Raw genomic sequence first — 24,438 nt, forward strand, 5'->3', positions numbered from 1 at the left:
AAACTAATAGCCTTCCTTAAATGACAAACATATCGCCCTTTTTTTTTTAAGTCGGGGACAAGCGCATGGCTTGATTATGATATGAAAGTGTTGGGGTATGTGCGAGGGACGCGATAATGGAAATCGTCTTCATTAGCCGCTCCATTATGACTGGATCCAGCGAGATAAAAGGCGCCTTTGAATGGATCGCAGCTCGCCGCCTGCGTTCCCTCGGGGGAAGAGTGTGTCGGAGCGATCTGAGTGTGGTGAGATACGCTCCTGCCTCTGCGCATTTCGCACAACCCGAGGCACCGGGAGACCTGCTTGCCGGCACTACGCTGCGTTTGCTATTCCGGGCTCTATTGAATGAAATCGCTTCTTCCTCCCAGACACAACACGAGGCGTTTCCGTAGCCGATAATGTGCTGTTGTTGCTAATGAACATTTGTAAGCCAATTAGTGCCTGGTGCCTTGTGGTTTGAGCTTTTTCTAATTCAAATTCAGATCTCCATCCCAATAAATACACTCTCAAACATATTTGGTGTCGGTAAGAGAAACATCTAATCAATAATAATATACAGGCTTCCTTTTATATTTATACACTATAATCAATTGGTTACATTTATGTACCTTAATTAGGATTCTGCTACAAAATTGCAAGCACCCAGTTGGAGGGGAGTGTTCCGCGTTGGCACCACCAGATCGTAACTGTTAAATGACCACGCCCTGTTTGCACTCACGGAGTGTGGAATTTGCCTCTACGGTGCCACGCCCGTGTTGTTTGTGAAACTCGTGCATGGATTTTCTTCCTGCACGTCACCGCAGCGGCCGCGCCGAGGGAAGAAAGAGGTTGAAGAAAGGTCAGGATTTGTATTTAATCGCTGAGCCACTAGGTGGCAGTAATGACCTGCCTGTAGACATTGGCGTTGGGGCGGCCCATCAGGCCACAGCAAACCATTACCAATAATAAACAACAGCAATAATTGTCTTTTACAGTCCGCTTGATAAAATACCTGCCCTTCCTTGACTCTTTGTAGTCTGTGTCCATTTTCATAATGATATTTACCGTGCATTAAACCCCCATGGAAATCGGAAAATTGGTGGACGCTCGGACGTGACGACTCCCGATTACCATAAATTGTTTTTCTGGTGGTATTTCGGCATGTCCAATCCATAGTTTCTTTGTTTCATCGCGCTGCGTGATTGGCATCCTCACCGCTGTGTGCAGGCGTGCTGTCATCCAGACAGCCAATTAGCAGCGTGCCCTCTCTCTCTCTCTCTCTCTCTCTCGCTCTCTCTCTCGCTCTCTCTCTCTGTTTTAATTGGCATAATGCTCTTAGCTAGTTAGCATCCCGACCCAGAGTTGTTTACGTGGTCAGTTTCGGAAGGTCAGGTCCTGTCACGCCGACAGATATGACCGCACGGTAGAGCTGGAGGATTTATGCCCCAGTGAAATCAGCTCTATTGCCACTCTGAAGAGAGGCGCTAGCCGACCACTCATGCACAAGGAGCACGTGTAGAGCCTTTCACTTGATGGTAATGTAATTCTGCAATGCTGCATTTAAAAACACTGTTAATGCTTTCTGGGACGTCTGAAAACGAATAAGAGGCAGCATGGGCGCTCCACATCATCCCGCTGACTGAATTCCGAACCCCAGTCTCTGCATACTCGTCCGACTTCAAGTCCGGCGATTTGGATTCTGTCGTTTGGATCCAACGCGAGCCGCACAGTGAAGAGCAGTCCCACTCACCTTGAGAGTCTGGTGACGCTCGTATTCATCAATAGGAATCTCAGATCAGAGGCGTGAGTTGCAGGCGTATTAGCATTTTATTGCCGGTCGGCCGTATGCTGATGGTGGGAAGATGAAAGGAAGGCCCGCGGCATCGAGCTGCCTTTGTAGACGGCGTGTGGAAGGAGAAATAAACAGGCTGATGCTTAAAGGATGCTCTGAAGTCCAGGGCTTGACTTGTGCGAGCGAACGCCATCACCAGGCGTGGAACTGGTGCTCTACAGCACAGCTGATGTTGTAGACTTCACAAGTAGGCCTGCGTACTGTGGTCCAACGAAGTGTTGGTTTTCATCTGCAGCCCTCCAGTAATCGTGCATTTGTATTTTTACAAATGTTTTTTCTTCTTGAATTATGAAATCATGGGCTACATGGACATCGTTTCTCTTTTAAGTTTTTTTTTTTCTTTCTTCAAACGACAGACACCCTGAATTCCCTCAATCACAGATGGACCCCATGCTGATCCCTGTGCCATAACATTACGACCACTGACAGTTGAAGTGGGGAGCGTGGGTTGGACCGCGTTGACCAGTTCCAGTGGAAGAAGCACTGAGCCACAATTTGTTGCTTATGTAGTGACTTGGAGGTGTCGAATGGACTTCCAGATGCTCATTTAAGCATCTGTGAGATGAGCCAGTGGCCAAAGGGAAACATTATAGAATTATATTATGTATTTTATGATATTTTGGCTGATCTTGTGCAATACCCCACAGATATGCTAATTTAATTAGTTCATTTGATTTTGCCTTGAAACTGCCCCGGCTCCTCCACAGCGAGGCTGGACCAGTGTTGGTTTTAGCTTCCTGTGTGTGTGTGTGTGCGCACCATGTTGCTTGCCTATAGGGGGCTAAAGGCTTGAAGTCAGTTGTGTTAACAATAACTGCCTCTGACAGTTGGTGCATTGTGGGTAGTCAAGCATCCGTTTGCGTGAAGTGACAGCAACCGCAACTATGTAAACCTCACCTCAGTTCCGCTGTTGGTGGACTGGTGCTGAAGTTCTCCTCATAAAGTGAAGTGAAGTGAAGTGATTGTCACATGTTGATACCAGCAGCACAGCACACGGTGCACACAGTGAAATTTGTCCTCTGCATTTATTCCCATCAACCCCGAGTGAGCAGTGGGCAGCCATGACAGGCGCCCCGGGGAGCAGTGTGGGGGGAAGGTGCTTTGCTCAGTGGCAACCTCAGAGGTACCTTGGCGGATCGGGATCGAACCGGTAACCTTCTGGTTACGGGGGCCGCTTCCTTAACCGCTAGGCCGCCGCTGCCCCATGGAAAATACTGTTTTCCTTTACCATTGGGTGTGGGAACATCATACTTCTGTTTCTCTGTGTGAAGTTCCTCATGAGCGAAACTCTCCACTCATTTGTTGTACTGCCTCCAGTGTAACTTTGCGATAACTATCATCTCTCTCTCCTTCCTCTCCTCTCTCTCATCCTCATCTACTCCTCTCCTCTCCTCTCCTCTCCTCTCCTCTCCTCTCCTCTCCTCTCCTCTCCTCTCCTCTCCTCTCCTCTCCTCTCCTCTTCTCATGCCTGATAATTATGCAGATCTTCTCACTTCTGGACTCTGGATATGTAGAGGTTCGCCTGCTCTCTTCGCATCCCATCACCAGTAGCAGAACGCGCTGTGTGCATTCGATTAGCGAATGAACTCCCTGAATCCTGCGCCCGGAGGACGTGAGCGGCTGGGACAAAGGGTGCCGGGAGGATGAGGCGGGTAAATCCCTGGTCGGGCGTCCGCTAATGAAGAATTACCTCAGCAGGCCCACCTTTTTATGTTCAGAGGCTTCATTCATCTAAAGGGAGAGGACTTTGCACTTCTGAGCAGGGGAAGTTCCTTTAAAACGACTTCCCTTCCCAACGGGCCTCTGGAGGACGACAAAAGAGACGGTTCAAGCAAATGGCTCCGCTTTGGAGCCCAGGGCACGTCGAGGTCCCATGGGCCGGAGGTGCATTAGAACCAAGCGCCTCGTAGCCGAGGTAGAAAATAATGAGCATGAGGCGGAGGGAGTCGTGACTGCACAACAGCAACGCCGCCGCATTTCACCTCGAGTGGATCATTTATTGGCCGTGCTCTGATTCTTGTCGGTTTGCTTGTCGAGACGCCTCGGCGGCGTCTCCCCCGTCCAATTAGACCGCGGGAGACATTCCGGCGTTCTGCCATTAGCGAACGCTTCAAACTCCTCACGCTTACGTTAATCCCTCCTCTTTCTCTTACCGCCCTGTCTCAGAGCTGCAGCAACAGGCCCTCTACCTCGACGCGGAGTGTGTGTGTGTGTGTGTGTGTGTGTGTGTGTGTGGGAGTCCAGCGAGTTCGGTGCTGTAAATAAACAAGTGGGTAATGGATTGCACTGTTTCTCTCTATAATTGCCTGCAGCCTCTAGGGCAGAACGGCCGTGTGAAGTTGGGCCTGCACTTTGCACGCGGGCCCGATACAATAATCCTGCAAAACTGACAGGTTTATAGCCACGGTTAAGTAATCTTGAAACCTTGAGATTTCCCTTTATTGCAGAAACCAAAACCAATATAATGAGTTTAAGCAAAATTTTACGTTTTTCTACGAAAACTAGTCGTCTGCTTCAGTCTCGGATTAATTGCACTTCTCGCCTCTGTTAAGCCGCACATCGTGGTCAACGGTGAAATTGAAGCACTACGCAAAGTACATGCTGTCTGTTTAACAGTAATGTTAGGATTTATACACAGTGGTTACGATATTTTGTCATTACTACATCCCACATAGAATAAGTTGTGATACAATGAAGAAAATTTAACACATAACGTACGCGGAATGGCTGCTGTTGAAATGGCTGTTTTTTTTTTTCCCACATGGCATTATTTTTTTATATGTTATTTTTTCAGAACGTTATATTCTGGAATATGGACGAACTGAATTTGTTTACTGCACATTTGCAAGCATTATTCTGTTCAAATCAAGCAGAAATGTATTATCACCTCAACCGTATACAGTCAAACACCCGGCACAGACCAAACGAACGTCATTCTGCACAACAACAACAGTAGGTTTAATATATATGTAAATATATATTTAAATAATGGTAAACAAACCTGCATAAACGTCATATACTGGAAATTAAAAGGAAGGTTTCCGGCACAATAAAACATACCGGATGAGTTGTGCTACCATTGTCATCACTGTTTTTATCAAAAATGAACAACATATTTGTCAACCCACTCATGGTTTAGAATGGAAATAAAACGACCACGATACGTTACTTCTCACCCCGCCATCCTCCATGCAGTGCGATGAAGGGATTTCTATAGAAAGTGTGACATGCATTTTTATGTATTCGTTCACGTCAAATTATAATTGTATATGATAGCTGTTGCTTCAGAACACGTTGTGAGGTAATATTTAGGTCATGATGTCCAGTCGCACTGAATGGCAGGGGCCTGTCGGGCAGAAGCAGTCGGCCTTCTCACAGATCCTGTCCTGATGGGGCTGATGTCAGTTATCATTACTCAAGCATCCCTGCCCTGAAACCAGGATGGTCTTGCTTATTGTTCAAATAGACTCGTTGAAATGTGTAAAAGCGACATCTTTACTATATTAAGGCTGATAAATGTCTTCAGCAGCCTTCTGTGCCATGCAAGTGTAAAACTTTTGGGGAGTGTTGCTCCCCAAAAGTTACTCGGTTGTTAGTGGCAACAGGAAAGATCGTTTTTGTACGGCCCCCGCTGTCAACGTGACGCCGTTTGAAGCATTCATCTTCTAGGATTAGCCAAGGAAAAAAACATTTTCAGGAAAGACAAGGCAAAGGAAGATGAACTGGTCCTGTGAACATTAAAAATGAATCCAGCTACAACACAGAGGACAAGAAAGCGCAATATGGCGAGCATGCGGGAGCTGAGTAATAATTAACGGGAAGTCTAGAGCTGGTGAGTCCGTCCAATACGAGATGAACGCACCCTAAGCCATCTACGCTGCCTCGACTGCCTGCCTGGGCCAGTCTCTCTGCAGAAAACAAGGTGTCGACCACAGCATTTCCCATGATTCATTTAGCTCACAGCTGACTCCCCGCAATGGGCCAGCATTTTGTCAGGGCAAACTGAAAGTGATGCGCTTTGAGCAGATATTCTCTGAAATGAGATGCCACGTCAGTGTAACACAACCTTAATCCTAGTTTAGCCTTTAATAGCTAAAGCTAAAGGTCAAACAAGGACCAAGCAGGATCACACAGGTCACAGCCTTCTTCATTTGAGGTGCTTGCCCTCGAAATCCGAAATGAAATGGCCCTGAGATACATGACAAATAGAAGTTCAGATGATTTGGCAGTGCATGTTTTTTGAGACTGCAGTATAATTTTACTACAGTTGCTGAAATTTTACGTTTGGCTGGGAAGAAAACAAGGTATTTCTCACACAAAATTTACATTTACAGCATTTATCAGACGCCCTTATCCAGAGCGACTTACAATCAGTAGATACAGGGACAGTCCCCCTGGAGCAATTTTAGGGTTAAGTGTCTTGCTCAGGGACACAATGGTAGTAAGTGGGATTCGAACCCGGGTCTTCTGGTTCATAGGCGAGTGTGTTACCCACTAGGCTACTACCACCATATGTTGAAAGGCCGTAATCATTTAAAAAAATGATTATAAACAGACATTGGAATTTCAGTGGATAAAAGCATCTTTAATCATAAATCTTTATTATTACCGATCGTTTGTGTTACTCTTTTCATGTATTTTCAGTACCTTAAGTGCAGTCACTACATCTCCAGCACCAGAGAGAGCCCCCTCTAACCTCCCCACCAACTCTTCATCCGTAAATATTGTCATTAATGAAAAAGTTTGCAACCCGGGGAAGTTTTGCTCAAGCTTCTGTCTGCAAATGAACTGTACAATTGTTTACTTGGACTTCTAAACATTTTCCAGACTTCTTTTCTTCTCATTTCCAAGGTTCAAAAGAGCAACCGTGAAACCTAATTAGCGCTAATAAATAGCCTTTTCACGCCCAATTAAAAGCCAATCTTACAGAACTGCACACTAATTATCTCTCACTAATTAATGGAGATTTCAGACCTGCAATCATGGTCCTGGAGTTCCATTTTCTTACACATATTCATGTGAATTGTGGTAAACATTCACCCATTTTGAAGAATTAGCCCATGGTTTCAATTATCTTATTAATTACTTTAATAGTGTGGACATAAAATGCTTGGTTAGAAATACACTTCCAGTCAAAAGTTTGGAGTCTTTTTTTTGTATTGTTGCATTGTAATATGAAAGTTAAGGCTTGGAACCATAAATTAATGAAGTTAAATAAAAAAAATGTAAAGAAAGAAGAGTGAACTGTAGCAATGACTGCAGAAATCTCACATTCCACCATTGTTCCTGTGTTGTTGTTCACTCCTGAAGCTGTTTATGATGAAGGTAAAGAGGCGGCTCTGGTCTCTGTGTTTCCTGTGTCAGAGTAGCCCGTCATGGTCTGTATTGACTGGTAGTGATTCGGGCCGGAGCCTGGTTGCGTTTTGTCCATCGTTGTCCTGATTGTGTGCGGCTGTTGTGAGTGTATAAATGTCATGTCTTGTATCGCTTCCCTGTTGGGTCCTTGATCTGTATGTCTGGTTCTGATGCGTGTACCTGTTTTATGTGATATGCCGTGCCATGACGATTCTATCGAGTATTTCAAGTCTATCTGGTGGCCCCCAACATGTACGCTGCACTCAGATCTTCAAGATCTCATCCACGGCTTTAGAGTGCAATCTAATTTCTTAGTGATGCGACTAGCGGTTCAGAGTGAAAAAATCTCTGTAGACCATTCTAAACCATTCAGAGATTGTGAAGGGCGGCGCCCGCCTCTGATTGGCCGTGGTCCAGATATTCAGACAGAGTGGATGTAGCCACCGACTAGACACCGACTAATCAGGCCTTAAAAGTTAGACCCGATCCTGACAAGTACAGCTTTTTTTGAAAAGCCAAACCCAACATCATTGTGATGTCGGCCAAAAGGGCTGTACCAACATTACAGTTGGTACTTTTACCGTGCTTTGCGTGCGTTACGCGGCTTTACATTTTTTTTTTTTTTAGCTTTTTTCTCCTATCCCCGCTGCCTTTCAGCAACTGATCATCAGGCCAGGATGACAATCAAGTTCAAGCCCTTAAAACACTTGAACTATTAGATTTTCTTTTCATTTATCTTTTATTTCAACTCAGTCAATATTGCCTGTATCGCCAGTGGTTTAAAACGAAAAAAGTGAACTGTAAAACTTCAATGTTAAATGCCTATATTAGGCGCACCAGTACAACCAGTGCTAAAAGTTGACCTATGACCCTGTCATCGCTGGACAGTTTCTGACCACAGGTTTGCTGTTGCCTGGATACTTTTGGGTGGTGGATCCCACAGTGTGACTGAAAAACTCTCTTTTGTCTCTCAGGACAGTGTTAGCTCAGACAAGTGCCGTTACGCGGTCGGCAGCATCCTGAGCGAAGGAGAGGAGCAGCCAGACGACGAGCTCCAGAGACTCTACGAGAAGTTTGGCTTCAGTGTGATCTCCTTTCCAGAGGTGGACCATGCTGTGGAGGCCATCTTTCCAAACAGAAGCCCCCTATCCGCAATGATGGCCACATACAGAGTCTACCCAGAGCTGGCAAGCTACATCATGGTGAGTGGAAGAGTGTCTGGAGAGGCGACTCCTCATCGATTGTTTGAATGAAAGATCAGTTCTCCAGGCGTCCACCAGAACTGAGGAAGAAGGGGTGGTTGTAGCCTAGTGGGTAACACACTTATTAAACAGAAGACCATGAAGTCACAGGTATAAACCCCACTTACTACCATTGTGTCCCTGAGCAAGAGACATAACCCTGAGTGTCTCCAGGGGGGGGACTGGCCCTGTAACTACTGATTGGAAGCCAACCTGGATAAGGGTATAAAGTGATAAAGTGAAGTGATTGTCACATGTGATACACAGCAGCACAGCACACGGTGCACACAGTGAAATTTGTCCTCTGCATTTAACCCATCACCCTGAGTGAGCAGTGGGCAGCCATGACAGGCGCCCGGGGAGCAGTGTGTGGGGACGGTGCTTTGCTCAGTGGCACCTCAGTGGCACCTTGGCGGATCGGGATTCGAACCGGCAACCTTCTGATTACGGGGCCGCTTCCTTAACCGCTAGGCCACCACTGTGTCTAATAAAATGCAATTAAATGTAAATGTGAATGAAGAAGGATAATTCAGTCACCATCGACTGTTAGTGTGGCAATATTTGTGATCATATGAACAGTAACATACCAAAAGAGCTGCAATATTTCATTTTAAATTCAAATTCAAATTTTATTTGTCACGTACATAGTCATACACGGTATGAAATGCAGTGAAATGTTGCAAGTATACAATGAAAACCAATATGCAAATATTGCAAACATAACCAAATATTATACTTTTATGTCTTTAACAGGTAGGGTGAATGTGTGTAAATGAGGATTAAATAAAAGATTAAAAAAAGCCAAAAAAAAAAGGAGTAAAAAGAGCAGTGATTTTGTGCAAAGAATCCAGAGTGATTGAAAGTGAAAGTGCTTTTATGTACAATTTATGTACAAATTGTCATTATTGGTGTGTTTTGAACACTAACATCAAATGTATCACAGACTTCAGGGCAGATCTCTCACTCCTCCTACTAGTTACTGGCTCTGATTGGCCACAGAGGCGTTCGGTAGGGGATGGCTGGAACACCAGCAGTGTCCAGACCTTGGGGCCAGTGAGTTGAAGAACCACCCTGTAGGGGGATGAAGAGTTGGTGGGGAGTTTAGAGGGGGGCTCTCTCTGGTGCTGCAGATGTAGTGACTGCATTTTTACAGATTTGCCTTGTCTTTCCTCCAAGTACGTGATTCTGCCACCTCTGGCTATGTCTTCAATTCATTGGATACAGATTATAGACTTTCCCCTCTCAATAATTCATGACTGCACATTTTGCACCATACCTTTCCTTCACCGTTTGCCCGTATTGTGCTTGCTGTGCTGATTTGCTGCGCCACATTTTTCATTATTGTTTCCCTTATGCCCAGCATGGGGTGTCTTGTTTGCATTGCTGTTTAATTCATTACCAAATCAGGCCAACTCATCGCTGATATTAACAATAGATGAAAGCCGTGAAAGCCAGAGGTTGAGCTTTCGGCGCCGAGGCCCTAACCCAACGCCAAGCTCTATATCCTCTGACTCTGGGAAGCTATTGACATTTTCTGATGACATTTACACACTCCGATTCATTCGTGCCCATTACCCTGCATGCATAATGGCTCAAAATGGAGACGTAGGTGTAGACGCCTGAATGAGTGAAGGTGAGTGAAAGCTCGGGTCTCCATGGATCACGGCTTGCCCAGGAGCTTTTAAAATGTGTAAATGAGGGCTGCATCCTATTGTAGCACTCTCTTTATTGTTATGGACAAAATCATGAATGCATGGGTTTCTTAGGGTTGCATGACGTGCAGTGTGCATGTGTAGTGTGCAGCATTTGCATCACAAAATTCAATTCATTTCTTGACATCATTGCATGCTTGAAAAGGTTCTGGGACGGTTTTTCAAAGAATTGCTGCAAATGATGCAGTGGATCAGTGCATTTACACTACACTTGAACAACAATCCAGCCATTTTTTGTGCATGATAACACACAGACTGATAATGAAAGATATTGGGCATGGTCCAATTTGCTGTCATGGCATAAAAACAATGTGCTCATAGTGAGTAAATTTCAGTACAGAATTGACCTCTTGAAGCATTCATGGAGTGCTGATATAGTGGCCAGTGACACTATGTGGGTCTTCCTCTGTGCCTATTTATTTGTCCAAGCAGTGTACAAATCTGCATTCTGTGTCTGTGAGCCATTTAGGGATAAGAAGAAAGACATTAAGAAGAAACATTAACAATGCCCTCCCCTTTATCAAATGCTCTGCATCTGTTCAGAGACATTTTATTACCCAGGATTCACAATTTCCACAGATCACTCATGCTTTTGTTCGTTTTTGTCTCCTCTTTTGTCGCTGTGGTCACATGATCTGCCGTGGACTCTTATCCATCCAGCCAATGTAAAGAACTGTTTATCTGCTCCCCACAAATGCAACAGCATCAAGCCCCGTTTGGTTACATAATGATTCCCAAGACTCTCATCAGTCCTGGTGATGTAAGCACAGTGAAAGCATCACACTCGGACTCTTTCTTTAGTTTCTCCCCCTCCTCCTCCATCTTTCCCATGTCTTTCTGACTGTCTGTCACATGGTCCCCTCAGACAGCTCATTAATCTGAGATCATGGGCCTTTCTGGACATACACATGGACAGTTCGTATTGGAATGGGGGGGCAGCCTTATGGATGAATCTGGTCGCGGTGCTGATAAATTATGGAGGTGAGAGCGTGGAGGCCAGAGCTGTTCTCAGCTCCTGGGCTGCAGATTGACGACCCCTCCCGCCAATGATTCATTAAATAGTGCTGGGAGAGCAAGGAGGTTGGCACTTACAGCAGGGCCGAGCCCCACATCCCCACACTCCAAACTTCATAACTTCACCTCTTTATTACTGAGTAATTAACACTGCGTGGTGTGGCTTCAGGGGTTCTGGTGAAACCTGGAGACGATGATCATGGCTTCTAGAGACATCTGGACACTGCTCACCATACCAGCTGATGCAGGATCTTTCATCACTGGCTCTTATTTTAAAATGGCTTTTCTACCCTTTTTTATGTCTACCCTATGTTTTCTATCCTGTTTTATGTCTGTCTGTCTGTCTGTCTCTCCGTCTGTGTCTGTGTCTGTCTGACTGTCTGTCTGTCTATGCGTTTGCTGTTACCCCTTAGGTTTAAGTAATATAATTCATACCCACATAGTTTGATGTTTCAGTAATTTTTTTTTCCACCAACCTCGTCAGTGTACGCTCCACTCTTCCTATTTTCCTGCACTCTACATGCAACCATGCTCCCTCTATCTTTCTGTCTGTGCACAGGAGGGGATTCTGAGGTTCATTCAGTCTAAAAATAATCAGTGTTTGGCCTAAAAATACTGAGTCTGGTTTTTGGTCCATTTTGCCCAGAAACAGTCATCACAGGGCGGAAGTGCAAAAATGCACTTTGTTTTTGTTACTGTGGCCATATATGTGTTATGTGTGTGTTATTCAAAGTCCTCACAGATTCAGAAACAGACCTGTGTGTGGGTGTGTCTCCTGAGTCTGTGTGTGTGTGAGTGAGTGTGTGTGTGTTGAGTGTGAGAGTAAGTGTGTATGCATGGGGGTGTTCTTGGCTGTCAATGCGATGGAGGCCACCCCCGCCTTCATACGCACACGACTAAGCCGTTTAATCTGCCGACCTGCCACCCCCTCCTGCCACTCATAAACACCACCAGTGCTGCCAAGTGCCGCCCAGCCAAGAGCTTCATAAACACCAGAACCCCTTCTGTCCATGCCGGGCTGACCAAACCGCACCAATCACGCTGACAGCCCCCCGTGGCCCCGCCGCTGTCAGCCTGAGCAGGTGCCCGGCTGCAGAGGGCACGAAGCCACGCTCCCGAGGGCATGAAGGAGCAGCTCAGGCATGGACAGTAATCCCGGCATTTTGATCTCATGTTAATTTAGTCAAAGTGAGGGCATTCAGAAATGAAAAAACAGAAAGCTTATTGTACCTCACTGTACAATAAGCAGGGGTACAGGTAGGGTTGTGGGGCCGAATGGTGGAGTTTACATGTTTATACATGTTTATATGTGGGCTCTGGCAACTGCGACCCTGCTTAGGAAAGAACGGTAATTATGGGAGATGAGGAAGGGTTGCACCTTTTTTCAAATGTATAATGCATTTATTACAATGCTATTACATTGTTTGTTTCTGTTGCTTAAAGTGACATAGTTGTCTTCATTTGAGTATAAGTCGAGTGATTGTGAGTGCATGTGTGTTTGTGTACTGCTTCTCTCCCTGGGTTGCAGTGCATCTAGTGGTGAGTTTGTGTGTGTGTGAGCGAGCGAGCATGACACGGTGTGGTGGTGTGTATCTGGACAGGCAGTGTGCCGATGGGTATTGTGCGAGCTCTGCTGTTACAACTCACAGGGCTGGTAAGAAAAAAATGAAAGGATAAAGAAACAAAAGGGGCGCTGCATTAGAGGGGTTTAGCCGAGCTTCTCCAATAATGCAGCTTTTCTCTGCTCTGCAGAGCCTATGATCAAAAGTCTCTCACCATCACAACTCAAAGGGCAACGTATATGCCGGAGAATTGGATAACCCAATTAAGTGCATCTTGCTAAAATATATGAATTTTTGCCTTTGGGCACTGGTGGCCGAGCAGGTAAGGAAGTACACCTGTAATCAGAAGTTTGCTGGTTCGAATCCCTAGCCGTCAAGGTGCCACTGAGGTGCCACAGAGCAAGGTACCGTCCCTACAAACTGCTCCCCGGGCGCACTTCCTAGCTGCCCACTGCTCACCAAGGGTGATGGGTTGAATGCAGACGACACATTTTGCTGCGTGCAACGTGTGCAGTGGTTGCTGTGCTTGACAATCGTTTTCACTTCAATATTCACTTCACTGTCTTTCCTTTCTGAAATGAAAATCTGAAGGGCCTCGGGTGCAACAACAGGCATTACACCGTGGTTTTTGATTAATCATTTCCAAGTGTAATTGAAGGACACTTGGCAGATTCTACATTTAACTGAACTGGGTTTACAGTTTATCGCACCGCAAAACACCCCAGCCGGCGCCCTGACCGGAGTTGGTAATCCGTGGCCTTGGCTCGGTGATGTTTTATTCAGTGACTGTCTTCATCTACTTCACTGCTGTTGTTGTGTGCGGATTAAACATATAAAATTAGTTGTGGTCGTCCAGGGCATCAATATTTAATAACCTGTCTGATGGACGAGCAGCACTGGCCGCTGATGATGGAGCTTGAGCAGTGCAAGAGCTTCTGGGCTGCACTCGTATTTCATTCAGTTCTTTCACATTTTCACTTTTTAAACTGAATAAAATAACTTGTTTTATATCATTTATACATGCACTGCACCAGTGGGTTCACAAGAGATGAGGTATGTTACAGAAAATCACATTTATCAATTTCTTACTAATAGGTTCTACTGAAAACCTCTATTAACCTTTCTTTTATTTCACACCTTGAAAGTTGTGTTTATGACAGGCAAAATATTTCATAAAAAAGGCAACAGAAGTAAGTGAACAAATTAAAGTTATGTCATGCTTTTATTGATTGGTTATTAATAGCTATGCACACAATCAGCTTTTAATTTCTAGATGGATATTGATGTGTGTCAAAATACAGTTCAAGACTCATTTTTTTTAGCTGTTCACTGCATTTTCAGGTGGCTGGACTGAGGACAATGTCTGTAGCTGCACTATTTCTGGGAAATTCATGCTAAACAGTTCCAATTATCTGTTCATTTGTAATGATGGGAGTAGAAGCTCTTGTAGAAACAGCTTATCCCCATTGTTTGGAAAGTGTTGTTAAAAACTGGTGGTAGTAGCCTAATGGGTAACACACTCGCCTATGAACCAGAAGACCCAGGTTCAAATCCCACTTACTACCATTGTGTCCCTGAGCAAGACACTTAAGTTGCTCCAGGGGGGGACTGTCCCTGTAACTACCGATTGTAAGTCACTCTGGATAAGGGCGTCTGGTAAATGCTGTAAATGTAAATGTAAATGTAAAAACTGACTTGCAATTTTTGTGTAATAAACTGATTAATTGCCGTTTGAATGACACCGGGTCTCTTTCGTTGCAGGGCAGACAATTTGATCCTAGTTCATCTATCTTAAGTAATATTTTTAGACTCGTTAAAGTTCTATTTTTGGCCTTTCGTTTTTCACTTTCTGCAGAAAATCGATTCCCTGAGCAGCTGCTCTCCGACTAATCCTGTCATGTTTGGGACCCACCGGGACATTGTTTATCTCATGGAGGTTATTTCACGTGACTATTCTCAATTCTTCTGCCTTCCTCTTTGTGTCACACACCGCAAGAGAGGTGGAAAGTGGTTTCAGTTGTTAGACTAATGTACGCACGGCCTGATTTATTGGTATTAGAGTCAATGCCTCGTATCTGAAACTGCCGTGCAGCACTACCGGGCTCTTGTCATTGTACCTGCAATGTAGGAGATAAGCAGGAATGCTTATCTGCAGCTGTTGTTTTAAAGGTGCCACGGCCGTCCGTCTGATGCCACTGCCTAGATGGCCTCAGTTATCCACTGATATATGATCCATTCCAGCTCATATCGACACCAGGGAAAGCAGGACTTTTGTAGCCAGAGCAAATATTGGTGCGGTGGGGGGGGGGGGGGGGGGGGGGGGGGGGGGGGCGCTATCTCTGCATGTTTGATGAGCTTCAGCTCCTGTGCTGATGGAGGTGACGTCATCGAAGCAGACAGGGCATGCTGGGATTCTGAAGGCACGTTTGAGAGTAGGTGGGTGCTGACCTGGGCAAGGCGGAGATGGGCTGCTTCATAATTAATGATGTCATTCCTGTGCATCGTTGTGGCCATTTCTGTTTTATCGTCCCTCATGTAGGGTTGTATCTCACAGGGGCTTAGAGTTTATACATGCCAGATGTGTCCCTGAGTACAGCTGGAGTCATACTACTAAACCACAGATCCCACTTCCTGTAAATAAGCTATTTTAATTAAAGGTCCTCTGGATGAAAATTTTCACTTTGTGAGATTATTTAACATTAATACATTAATATGATGCATCGAGGGGACAACTAAGAACCATATAAAAGTAAAAAAAAATCATGTCAGGGGACATTTAAAATTGGTGCATGGACCAATCTGAACTATTTGGGTTCCAGTTTGTTCCAGTTCCTGTATGATCTAGCCTATCTAACCTTCTACTTATTTATTGGCCTTGTGCTTCCCCGCATTTGCATTACCGCGACAGAATGATTTTCATTTAGAGCCAGGCAGATTTCCCTTACAATTAAGTTTTCATAATTTATCACTGTAGTCTAAAATGATATTTGAAGTTTTTATTATTATGATGTTGTTTTATATAATGAATTGTTTTTATTTAACTGTTAATTATGCTACAAAGAGGACTATGTCTGTATCTGGATGTTGGAATTGCTGATAATCTGAGACTTGTATTGAGGTGTCCTCCAGCCCTGCTTCTCTAATTACAGTTTCTGTCCCCCTGATGCAGCACTGGGTGCTTACTGACAAAACGTGCGAAGAGTTGGATTCACACTTATGATGAACGGGAATGACAGCAGAGTGTGTTGACCACTGCGATATACGGAGGATGCGCCATTCTGGATCTTTGTGCCTAATTACTGTGAATTGGAGTTATTTATAGAGTCAGTGCTGAACAGTCTTTGTTTGCAACTTCCTGCTCCCCACGCAGAGCGGCAGAGATATAAATGGCCGTCGCATCTGCGTCAGCTCGTCTGTCACAAGGTTACGTTCTTTATTTTGTTTCTGCTTCATCAGGATTAATTAGTCGACGCGGCTATGAGCCACGGGGCCGCGTTGGCACAGTGACAGCAGCGCACCGGCCTGAGACGGAGATCTTTATATCTCCTGATCTCTTTCAGGTTGAGTTCTCGTCTGGGGAACCGCGTGGGGATTTATTGAACATATGCTGATTTAGTTTGTCTGTTGATCTCGTGTGTGCATGATTTTTATGATCTTATGTAATTATATAACAGTGCTGTCAGCACCCTGCATGGACCAAACTGAATGGGGTCAGGCCATTAGTCACTTACTTTGGTTGACAACACAAGAAAAAGGAGTTTAATGTGTCCAAAGTTAATGTGTCCAGGTTTTATTGTTGAATCATGGCCCAGACCTGATCCTGGTTTGACACGTAACGGAGCTGAACTTTTAGAAGAGGTTATTTCACTCTTTTACTTTTTCAAGGTCATGGTAAAATGTGTGATGACTGAAAAATTAATCACTTGTATTAATCAACCAAGGGGTGTTTCTAGGTAACATCACATTTCCTGGGAAAAGAACTACACTACTGTGCTCTGGGAAAAGAACACTTTGTATTATCTATTGAATTCTATTTTTGGTTGTTATTAAAGGATTGTAATTGTGGAATCACAATTTTTTTTTAAAATTGGCAACAATTAATGTTGTAGAGCAGCATTAACTATAGGTAGAGCCTCACTCAAAAACCAGTCAGATGACGTCTGATCTCAGTGCTTCTGTCACTGCATGTCCCTTCCCACCCCCTTGAGTTTGGTCATTTATGTAGGAATTTAAAGATGCTGGTGTAGAGCCTGTAGAGAAGTATTGGGATGTTTCTATCAACATTAACAAATCACACATAAAATTTTGATACCCCTTTTAAGTTGCACTGGGGGCTACGGGAAGAGTTGTTTTCTGTGATTTACCGTGGTCGTCACAACGGGACTCCTGATCTTCAGAGGACAGAGCCCAGCTTCCTTTGGGAAATAAGTGCCTTTTCAGCCGGTGTCATGTTCTTATGAAGGTTTCCACTTTCATCTGAGAACCTGGATCTGCTTTTTATAGGAATTGTGGTTCAAAGCTTGCTATTTGTTTTTGGATTGTTTTGTTTGTATGTGTGTGTATGTGTCCGTGTGTGTGTGTGTGTGTGATTACTTTCCTATTGATCTGTGTCTCACTCTGTTTCTTCTGCATTTGTGGATCAGATGCCCCGCTGACAATTAGTTTGTTGTGATGGCTCTGAGGGGGAGATGGGTAGATACAAAGAGTGTGTGTGTTTGAAAGCAGACTCTTTCACCTTAAACAATGACAAACACCCCAGTTGATCTTGTTCAGTTCTTTGGTGAAATTGCATTAGTAAAATTGATACCAAAATAAACTGTTATATATATATATAAAATCTCTCTCTCTCTCTCTCTCTCTCTCTCTCTCTCTCTCTCTCTCTCTCTCTCTCTCTCTATATATATATATATATATATATATATACTTTATATATATACACACACACACACTTTATATATATATATATGTGTGTGTGTGTGTCTGTGTGTGTTGTGTGTGTGTGTGTGTGTGTGTATATAAATAAGTGTATATATAGATAGAGAGAGATTATAATAATCATCCTGGAAGGCTCATTGATGAGGCTGAAACCCATCTGTTGCATAGCCACAGACACTTTTTAATTTTTCACAGTGTTTAATAACACATCATTCACTCCCAAACTACATCATGTATGTTTAGTGAATTGATATTCATTTACATTTACATTAACGGCATTTGGCAGACGCCCTTATCCAGAGCGACTTACAATGTGCTTTATATTCACTTTGTATGCTCAAAAAGGTTCCCGTAGCAGTTGGACACAGTGGTTATTTCCAGTAATTGCTGGAACGGATTCAAGGTGAATCTGTCAATCTGCGGTGATAAAGGAAACTCATACATAAAATGCCATATCCATTGCTTTGCACTTACAGTGTAGGATGTAGCATTACACTTCTGCAGCCAGCCAGTTACTAGTGGTTTTTGAAAGGTATATAGCTCTATTGATATGTATGTATAATATCCAATGGTGGTCCAAATTTCTGACCTGTAGTTCGACGCAGGCAACACCATGGCCCATCAACGGGCATATGGAAATTCAGACTTGCTATTAAAAAAAACCAACTGACTCATCAAAACTAATAAAGCAGAACGGAGCAGTTAAATCAGCATAGTCATAGGTTAATGTTCTCTGGGGCTTTAGTGATTGCCCATTTAAGTGAAAGGCTGGTGATTGAAGGGCTTGCTATGGAATTTCAATAAATTGGCGTGTTTATCAATGCACAGTGGGATCAGCACTGTGAACAAAATGAGCTTTGAAGTCTGCTGACATATCTGAAATTGATTACTTGAACCAAACTATTAGGGCACCTGGCAAAAGGTCTTGTCATCAGTTTTGTGACAGAAATGGCAAAATGACAGTTGATCAGAGTGTTTTGCTGAGAACTTCAAACATTCCTGTGACCGTTGCATTTTCGATCCTGAACCATCAACCCCCCCAACAGACTGCAAAACATGGAAAGATGAAATTTCCACCTAAGGATTTTCTGCTGGAGCACATTTGAAGGTGGCTGTCGGTGTCAATCTGACCCCGTCAGTCGAGTGGTCGAGTCGAGTTTAAAGGCTGGGAGAAAGATGATGTTAATATGTGTGGGTGTGGAGGGGCGGGGCTGCATTCCTGCTGTGTCACTTCAGAACCTTCTCCTTGCGCAGTGCTAATCGCTCCTCCAAGACTCATACATTTACTTACCACTTTATTAGAAGCCCCGTATGGCTCGGCCATTGGCTGTTAATGGAGTTAATTAAAAAAGCATGTCAGCATCTCAGACTAAGAATGTGATGCAGAGGGGGAATGCAGTCCATCGCAGGGCGTTAGAGAGAACCGTGGCACCTGCCAGGCTGACTTGACCCAAGTGGGGACTTCAGAGGAGTTTCACTTATTTCCTCTGCTGATCAGGTGCTGTGAGAAAAAAATTGCAATTTTGCGAAGAGCTTCCGGGTTGAGGCAGGTGTAAGAGGGAAATTCCAGGTCCATGGCATATTTATGCTTTTGTCTTTCGTGAATAACGCCCGCTTGTGTCTTTATCAAGCTACAGCCTCCCCCAAAAAAAGAGGTGTCAAAAGCCGGCAAATTGCTTACGCGAGAGTCCTTGTCTGGATAAGGCATGATTGGTCTGTGGCGACTTTTTTGGGAGTCAAATGTCAAGTATAAAAGAATTTTCTCTTGTGGGCTGCGGTCTCTTCTCTTGCTCCTCCATCGGGAGCTGCCCCCCCCTCTCCCCAGTTTCTAGGTCCTTCTCTCCCCCCCAGTTTCTCCACATCCAGGCTGCCTCTTATACCTTTCTCCTTTCTTTAATTTAGGGTTTTTCTGCAACATTGGTACCATTTTATCATACAATATTTTCCCATGTAACTGCAATAGTAATCTTCTGGTGTTAATAAATTAAAGTAATGATCTGCAGAATAATAAATGAAAGTGAAGTGAGTGTCATTTTGATACGAAGCAGCACAGCATACGGTGCACACAGTGAAATTTGTCCCCTGCATTTTACCCATCACCCTGAGTGAGCAGTGGGCAGCCATGACAGGCGCCCGGGGAGCAGTGTGTGGGGACGGTGCTTTGCTCGGTGGCACCTTGGCGGATCGGGATTCGAACTGGCAACCTTAGATTATGGGGCCGCTTCCTTAACCGCTAGGCCAAACTGCTCATTCGTAACCACCATGCCCCTTTATGGCCAGGTAACATCAGATGAGTGTTTTAAATAGAGTGAGTGCGTTGTTTTTTTTACTCAAGGCATGGACAATGTAATTTACAAAGCACATTTAAAACATGATTTAACCAGATACATAACACATAAACACAAAAATGTATATGCAATAAATAATAATATTAATATGCCATTATAATATCATGTCAATGAGAACAAAAAGTTCAAACCGAAGGACTTTAAAAACCGGAGTCAACTGAAAGCTGGAGATCAAGTCTGATCAGGTCTGATGCAAGTAACCATAACCAGTGGAGATGGCTTAATTTACTGTGCTAAATTTAGGACAAAACATTTTTCCAGGCCAATATACTCTTTCACTCACTTTTAGTGACCACTAAGTCCTACTCTTCTTTTCCCTCTTTCCTGTCATCATTTGAGCCAATAATAAAATAAAAAAAAAGATGATCAATGTCTTAAGAAAATACCAAATGTTGTTGCAGAAGTAATCAGTAATTCACATATGCAATGATGTTGCTCACCCTGTAGCTCCAGCAAGTTTCCTGAAATTTCGTACATTTTATGCAGTTATGCAGTTGTTGACACACGTAGGTGGCAATAGAGTTTATTACGAGGTGCATGTGGCATTAGGCAATGCTGTGTTTGACAAGTGTTGGGGCTTGTAGTCAGGCTTGTTAATAACACATCCCTGGAGCTCGGCGCCGTCTCTGAGCCGAACGTCCAGATTGAATCTGGCAGCTTCTGTCCGGAGCGCTGCTGTGAGGAAAGAGCAAGCATCATGGGTAGCCGGCAGAGTTCACCTCGACTGTTAATGCATTTTGGAGAACTGTGCCAAATTTTCCCTGACAACCTTGAATGGCCTGTCAACATCAAAGGGGGCTCTTTGGCTAACAGGAAAATATTGCTTCTACACATTAATTGTGGAGTTTACATGAAGACCTCCAGTGCAGCAATTCCTTTATTCTCAATAGAAATAGAATATAATAGAAATTTTAGCTCAGTTGTTAGATTGCTGCTATTCTAAATGTACAAAATGGGAGAATTTTAAACCCAGTGAGTCTGTATACATCCACATTGCTACAATCAAATGATCAAAAGCATTTTATTCAGGTTGAAAATGTCTTGATGATGGATATCACCTTGTTGTATGCACAGTACTTTAAAATAAGTCCAAAAATTTCTAGCAGGGGCTCCATAAGTAAAATCTCATTAACAGTACTATGTACTCATTAACAGTCAAATCAGGCTCCTGCTCACTGCTTGGTGTCCGGAGTGTCCAGCAGATAGCCACGGTTCAGCTACCTCTTGTGTGCTGGTATTTTCAGCAGTAAGACTGTGAAGGGACAACAGTTTGGGAAGTAGTAGCGAAAGAGAAGCAGGCAGAAATAATAGGTTCCAATTAGGGCTCATTTTAGCACCGTATCAAGACCGTTCCCCTTTGCTCAATGCACGCATGGTGTTTCATTCTGGAATTAATAAGAGAAATAAACGTTTGATTGACAGCAATGATGCAACCTAGAACAGGCTTAACACTTACAAGGGTTTTTTTAGACATGCTGTTGCATCAGTGAGTTTGTATGGGCTGTCAATGTTAGATTTAGCAGGCTGATGGAGGTGCCAACACATGCCAATAATTTGATTCCTTTACACATGAATCATATAGCGAGGGTCTCCCATTCACATCCACAGTTCCTGGAATTCTTATTTCTACTGTTAAAAAAAAAAAGAAGTAATAAATAATAAACTACTATGACAGGAACAGAAAAGTTACATTAATTAGATCAAGTGATTTGAAAAAGTGACATAGTGTTGTATCATAAATAGAGAGAGAGGTAGAAGCATGCTGTGATGGATGAAAAACCAACATTCAGTAGCATACAGGAGGTTATAATTGCACAGTCCCATGTAAAACCAGACATTAATACTGATCCTGAGAAGATAACCTACAGAATTGGGAAGAGTTGTATAGTCTTGTTGCCACGGGTAAGAAGGACTTCCTGTAGTTCTGCATTTAGATGAGTCTTTTGCTGTGTGTGCTCTGATGGTCCATGAGGACCATCAGGAGGCGTGCAGGGTGAGAGGGGTTGTCCATGATACTAAGAAGACTTTTTAGCATTCTCCTCTCAGACACCTCTGCCAGGATCTCATGTCTGACACCCAAGACAGAACCAACCCTTGATCAGCTTGTTCTGCGTATTGGCATCAGCTGTCTTCACCGCACTGCTCCAAGAACACCTCACTCTCTACTACAGAGTGGTAGAACATGGTCAGCATCCTACACACATTGAACGACCTGAGACACCTCAGTAGGACAAGCCGACTTCCCTTTCTTGAAGGCAGTGTTGATATTCTTGTACCAGTCGGATTTACTGTCTATGTGTACCCCAAGGCCCCGGCCACTCTGATGGTGACAGGTGGATGATCCATGAAGTCCACAATCAGTAACTTTGTCTTTGCAATGTTTAGCTGTTGGTGGTTCAGCTCACACCACTCAACAAATCTGCCCACCACCCTCTTGTCCATCACTTATACAGGCCACAATGGCAGAGTCGTTTGAGAATTTCTGCAGGTGACACCAGATGTTTCAGGATCAATCTCTCCAGTGCCTTCATGATGTGTGAAGTCAGTGCCAGTGGCCTGTAGTCACTGGGGGTTGACTGGTTGATCTTTTTAGGGACAGGAACCAAACAGGATGTTTAGCAGAGGGATGGAACCCTCTGCAGTTTCAGACTCATGTTGAAGATCTGATGTACGTTTGGACAGCTGGGCAGCACAGCACCTGAGGGCCCTGGGACCGACACCATCAGAGTCTGCACAGCTCCTTTTTGAAGTTTTCTGCCTGTGAGAGACACTCTGAGGGGGGAGGAGAATGGAGGAGGTGGGAAGAATTGCATGTGGGGGCAGGAGATGCATGGCAGTCAAACCTATTGAAGTGAAGATTGAGGTTGTTTGCACATTTAATAGACGTAGAGGATGAGGAGCGTTTGCTAATGTCACATTAAGTATAATTTCAGGATATACAGAAATGAAGGCTTGCTTGTTATCTGGGTCTTTGCTCTGTCTATTAAGGGGCAGTGGTGGCCTGGCGGTTATAGAAGCGGCCCTGTAATCAGAAGGTTCCCGATCCGCCAAGGTGCCACTGAGGTGCCACTGAGAAGAGCACCGTCCCCACACACGGCTCCCCGGGCGGCTGTCATGGCTGCCCACTGCTCACCAAAGGTGATGGGTTAAATGCAGAGGACACATTTCACTGTGTGCACCGTGTGCTGTGCTGCTGTGTATCACAATGACAATCACTTCACTTTCACTTCACTTGTGGAGGAGGACCTTCCCATCCATCCTTTTTTGTTTGTGTGTAACTATTTTTGACATTCAGAAGACAAACTTTAATCTTGTTATTATAAACACATTTTAAAATGGTTCAGCGACCATAGTGATCATTGACATCATCAAATGAGTGATGATTGATGATTGCTTCCTTCGTCTGGAGAACTTAAACCTTCTCCTGACAATATGTCACAAGCCCAGGTGTGGTCCTCCCTTCGTTCTTAATTTGTCGGTTTTCTTAGCCGTCAGTGGCCATTGGAAATCTCGCTTTTGTTTTAGTCATATCAGGACCACAACACCACTACCACACTGAACACACTGGTAAATTATTGGTTTGTTCATTCGTGATTGGCAAACTCTCTGAACCTACTGTTTTGAACATTATGAAGACAATGGATTAAACGAAGAAGAAAATTGTCGGTGGTCCAATTAGGGCTGCGGGGTATATACGTTATAAATGGTATGCGATAGAAATTTGACCAGAGATTTTGATTATACCGGCATACTGCAGAAATATCCCACTTTTAAAGATCTGCGCGAAACCATGCCTACTTGCAGCATGAGGCATTCATTTTTGGCGAGAGCACAGAGCACTTGGCAGGGTTTCTGCAGTCCTAAATTAGAGTTTCCAAAAACAATGCCTTAAATATTAATAAAAGTGACTAGTAATCATTAAATCTAAAGTTTAAAGGTCTTAAAAATACTGCAGACCCAATAAATAAAATCAAACAAGCCTCCAACCTGTCAGTAATCCGCTGGTCACTACATGCTGCGCTCTGCTGGGTTTACTAAGAGCAGTGCATGTGCAACGGTTAGGGTTAGGTTTAGGAGTAGGAGTAGGTTTTGGCATAACGTGTGGCTTTCAGAAAATCACAAAATAAAACCTTGGAATCCTGGAAAGACTACATGATAAAATTTGAACAAGCATAGTGTTATTTAAATATTTTCTGACAACATTTTTTAAGTAAACCCTACAGATGAATACAGGAAAAATGTACATAATCAGTCATATTATGCAATCAATAATACAAAAAAACAACAACTGGTATTTCACTGGCTTTATGCATGTTACATTTAAATGTACTTATAAAATCAGATATCGCAATATATACCATCTACCGTCTATGGTTCAATTTATATCACGATATGAATTTTATGCCATATCGTGCAGCCCTAGGTCCAATGAACTATGCT

General features: G+C 43.8%; 1 protein-coding gene across 1 annotated transcript in view; it reads left to right on the forward strand.

Moving 5' to 3' along the window:
- Nucleotides 1-24,438, forward strand: part of tex264a (testis expressed 264, ER-phagy receptor a) — an 85,866-nt gene that overhangs the window by 4,378 nt on the left and 57,050 nt on the right. Inside the window, exon 2 of the mRNA XM_028998430.1 lies at nucleotides 8,161-8,388. Coding sequence (XP_028854263.1) covers nucleotides 8,161-8,388 — 228 coding nt within the window. The remainder of the gene's footprint in view (nucleotides 1-8,160; nucleotides 8,389-24,438) is intronic.

This window comes from Denticeps clupeoides, chromosome 12 (genome assembly GCF_900700375.1).
Source record: "Denticeps clupeoides chromosome 12, fDenClu1.1, whole genome shotgun sequence".
In the NCBI taxonomy this organism is placed as follows: domain Eukaryota; kingdom Metazoa; phylum Chordata; class Actinopteri; order Clupeiformes; family Denticipitidae; genus Denticeps; species Denticeps clupeoides.